The following is a 4,430-nucleotide window of genomic DNA, read 5'->3' as shown; positions in this document are numbered from 1 at the left end:
TCGCCCGGGTGTGTCGGGCTCGACTCACCCGTCGACAAGCATCAGATGACCGACCCAGGAGCCCCAGGTCACACGGCACCATGCACCAAGGCAACTCGACGGAGATCACGGACTACCAGGTATTCCAGTTGCCCCATCCCAGCACAGAGAAAATTTATATAGAGGTACAGATAGAGGGAGCCCCATGCCGCATGGAGCTGGACACGGGTTCAACTCTATCCATAATCTCGGCCCGAACATTAAGGGAACTGTGCCCTAATGGGGGTCCCAAACTAAGGCCGGCCCCATTCACCCTCCGGGACTTCCAGAAACGTAAGGTCCCTACTATGGGGGTGGGGACCTTCAGGGTGCAATATCGAGGGCGAAAGCAACAATTGGACTTGCTGGTAGTTAAGGGCCCCTACGTTAGCTTACTGGGACTGGCATGGTTTGGACCTCTGGGGCTAGCCGTTACTGGGGTGAACCGCACTAGCTTACAAGTGGACGTGGACGCCATATGCAAAGAGTTTCCAGGGGTTTTCGATGGGGCATTGGGACGATATACAGGACCCCCCATTGCCCTACAGCTAGACCCCGCTGTACGACCCATCAGGCACAAGGCCCGCCGGGTCCCGTTCGCCCTGAAACCCCGCATAGACGAGGAATTGGACCGGCTCGTGGAGCAAGGAGTGCTGGAGCCGGTGCCCAACGCCCCCTGGGAAACTCCAATTGTCACACCCGTCAAGCCTAACGGTTCAGTCCGCATCTGTGCAGACTACAAATGCACCATAAACAAGGCTCTCACGGCCCATGCGTACCCAGTGCCAGTGGTCAGCCATGTCCTCGCCACCCTGGCTGGGTCAAAAATCTTTGGCAAACTGGACTTGGCCCAAGCGTATCAACAGTTGCCTGTGGACGAAGCCACAGCAGAGGCTCAGACGATTGTGACGCACAGAGGGGCATTCAGAGTAAAGCGGCTGCAATTTGGCGTTAGCGTGGCACCAGGCATATTCCAGAATCTAATGGACTCTCTCCTTAAAGGGATTCCTGGCGTCACCCCCTTCTTCGATGATGTACTGATCGCCGGGCCCATACCAGAGGAATTTGAGGACCGCCTCCGCTCCGTCCTGCACCGTTTCCAGACGGCGGGCCTCAAGGTGAAGCGGGAAAAGTGTTTACTGGGAGTGCCGCAGGTGGACTTTCTGGGATTTAAGGTGAACGCAGAAGGGGTCCATCCAACCGGTGACAAGGTACGGGCCATTTGTGAGGCCCCAGCGCCCAAGAGCAAGCCTGAACTTCAGTCATTCTTGGGACTATTGAACTTTTACCATGCCTTCCTTCCCCATAAGGCAGCGGTAGCGGAGCCCCTACACAGACTCCTAGATAAAAGGGCCCCTTGGGTGTGGGGCCAGCGACAAAGGGCCGCATTCCAGGCAGTCAAGGACTTGCTCGTCTCGAACTCGGTCTTAGCACACTTCGACGAGAGGCTGCCAGTGGTGCTGGCATGCGACGCCTCTCCCTATGGCATCGGCGCTGTCCTGGGACACCAACTCCCGGATGGAAGAGAGGTGCCGGTGGCATACTTCTCCCAGACGCTTGCTGCAGCCGAACGAAACTACTCACAGATTGACAAGGAGGGTCTGGCAATCGTGAAGGGCGTAAAAAAATTCCATGATTTCTTGTACGGGCGGCCCTTTACCATAGTGACTGACCACAAGCCGTTGCTTGGCCTGTTTGCCCCTGAGAAGCAGACCCCCCAAGTGTTGTCTCCACGTGTCCTCAGGTGGTCAATTTTCCTTGCCGGCTACCAGTATGCACTAATCCACCGCCCTGGGAAGGCGATGGGCCACGCAGACGCCCTCAGCAGGCTACCACTACCAGAAACAGGCCCCGACCCAGCGCCTGCGCAAGAGGTTATGACCCTGGAGCTGCTTCCCGACCGACCCATTCAGGCACAAGAAGTTGCGCACCATTCCACAAAAGATAGGGTCATCTCCCGGGTCCTGGACTGGGTGTGGCGAGGATGGCCCAGCAGCAGCCCCGGGCCAGAATTCGCTGGCTACACAAACCGCAAACATGAACTGTCGGCCCACAAGGGGTGCCTGTTATGGGGAAGCAGGGTTGTTGTTCCCCAGCCCCTCCGCAAAAGGGTCCTCACAGCCCTACACGAGACACACCCAGGGGTAGTGAGGATGAAGGCCCTTGCCAGGAGTTATGTGTGGTGGCCGGGGATTGACAGAGAGATAGAGGCCTGGGTCCAACATTGCCAGACCTGCCAAGAATCCCGCCCGGATCCCCCAAGGGCCCCAGTCCAGCCCTGGGAGTCCGCCCGACATCCATGGTCACGCTTGCACGTGGACTTCGCTGGCCCCTTCCAGGGAAAAACATTCTTCATAGTGGTGGATTCCTACACCAAATGGCTGGAGGTCGCACTGGTACCATCCACTTCTACGGCGGCAGCCATCCGGGTACTACGTAAGCTGTTTGCGACCCACGGGCTCCCTGACACCCTCGTCTCGGACAATGGAACCGCATTCACGTCAGAGGAGTTCCAGACCTTCACAGCGCAGAACGCCATCCGCCACATCCGCTCAGCACCATTCCACCCTGCCACCAATGGCCAAGCGGAGCGCATGGTGCGGACCACCAAGGACAGCCTCCGCCGCATGACACAAGGGGACTGGGAATACCGCCTTGCCGCATTTCTTCTAGCACAGCACAGCACCCCAAGCACAACGACGGGCCGGAGCCCAGCTGAATTACTAATGGGCCGGCGCCTTGCAACTAGACTGGACCGACTTCACCCCGACAGAGCTCAGGATGAGGTAGTGGTGGGGAAAGGCAGGAACCCCCGGACATTTGTGGCCCAGGACCCAGTGTATGCAAAGAATTTTGGGGCAGGCCCAGCATGGGTACCCGCCACAGTCACCAAGGTGACCGGTCCCGTGTCGTACGAGGTACTAACGGAAGGGGGGCAATGTTGGCGCCGCCACTGCGACCAGCTACGGCGACGATTCCCAGGAGGAACCCGGGAGGAGAGCGGGACAGAGGGGTCCCAAGGGGACAGCAGGGCAGTGAGGCCTGTAGCACGAGAGGGGTGGGCAGGGGAAGCAGAAGCAGTAGGCACAGAGGGGCGCCCCGAGGCTGGAAGGACACCGGAAGCAGAGCTACAACCTAGTGGTTCAGTGGCGCCAGACCAGACAGCCCCGGCACAGCCAGCAGCCTCGGAACACGAGCCAGAACCAGAACCCCTGACCAAGGAACACCCCAGGCCACAACACACACGGAGGCGGCCAGCAGACCTTGGGGACTACGAATGCAACTTCCCGGGCAGGACTGGAACTTAGAGGGGAGGGGTGTTATGTACTGAGCTGAATCCTAGAACAATAGGATTCAGAATCAGCGGGAGCTACCCAATCCAACTCCAGGTGGAAGTGAATCCGCAACCTGATTGGCCTGCTGGAGCAGCCAATCAGGCGGCTGGCAGAAGTGAATCTGCTACCTGATTGGCCTGTAGGAGCAGCCAATCAGGCTGCAGGCAGAAGTCAATCCACAATATAATTGGCCCACAGGTGTAGCCCTGAAGTAGCCAATCACGCAAGGCCCATTGTGTAAATAATGTATATAAGCAGATGGTTTTGGGAAAAGAGCCATTCGTCTTCTCTTCTCCTCCTTGATGACTATGAGCTGAATAAAGAGCATGAAATTCACTCTTGACTCCGAGTATATTTCAAGCACCTTGCGTTACTTTCGCTTTCCCAGATTCACAGTGGCTCAGATTTTTGTTATACCGAGGTTTCATAAACATGGTTAAAGTGTGAGCACATTTCATTCTTCAGCCAGCTGTGCAATACAAAGGTGGTGAAAATGATGAATGATTATGTCATTCAGGAACTCCAGAGGGCAGGGACTCTCTGCCTTTTACCAACTTTGAAATTCACACAACATATTGTATGTCTGTGTGACTCACAGCAGATCAAAAGAGCAAAGGATCTAAATAAGAAACTGGCAGCTCACTGCTCACCACTCTGCATCTTGGGCTAAAGAGAACAGAAAAGTTTATGGCTTAATTAAAAGCACATTGGAACTAGAATTCAACAACAATATATTTGCATTCTCATATGCCAAGAAGAAGAAAATCTATACAAATGTGTAAGTCCAAAAACACACACACAAAACAACCACCTGGAGAACACTGCCTAGTTTTGAGAACTGCAGAGAAAGGCATAATGGTAAGAGTGGATCAGAATGCACTAAGCTGTGAAGAGGAAATCAGCCTTCAACTTGGGTGTCCTTAAATTGTTGGACATGGCCAATGGTTGAGGATGATGGGAATGAGTACCACCCTGATGGCTGATGAAGATGATTCAGAGTATTGGTCTAGGACTGCATGGCCTTAGGTGTGATTCCACATCCAACCATGAAGCTCATTAAGTGATTTTGGGCCAACC

At 55.1% G+C, this 4,430-nt stretch overlaps 1 protein-coding gene across 1 annotated transcript; it reads left to right on the top strand.

Annotated features, from left to right (window-relative positions):
- The first annotated feature begins 1,019 nt into the window (after positions 1-1,019).
- On the top strand, positions 1,020-3,706 carry LOC132591705 (uncharacterized protein K02A2.6-like). The gene has a single exon (XM_060271404.1). It carries the CDS (start codon positions 1,821-1,823, stop codon positions 3,324-3,326), a length of 1,506 nt encoding a protein of 501 aa, XP_060127387.1. The 5' UTR covers positions 1,020-1,820; the 3' UTR covers positions 3,327-3,706.
- The last annotated feature ends 724 nt before the right edge of the window (positions 3,707-4,430 follow it).

This window comes from Zootoca vivipara, chromosome 2, assembly GCF_963506605.1.
Source record: "Zootoca vivipara chromosome 2, rZooViv1.1, whole genome shotgun sequence".
Classification (NCBI taxonomy): Eukaryota; Metazoa; Chordata; class Lepidosauria; order Squamata; family Lacertidae; genus Zootoca; species Zootoca vivipara.
This window is presented reverse-complemented; position numbering and strand designations above follow the sequence as displayed.

Coding starts and splice junctions, on each gene's coding strand:
- LOC132591705 (XM_060271404.1), top strand. CDS start 1,821: ATGGGCCACGCAGACGCCCTCAGCAGGCTACCACTACCAGAAACAGGC.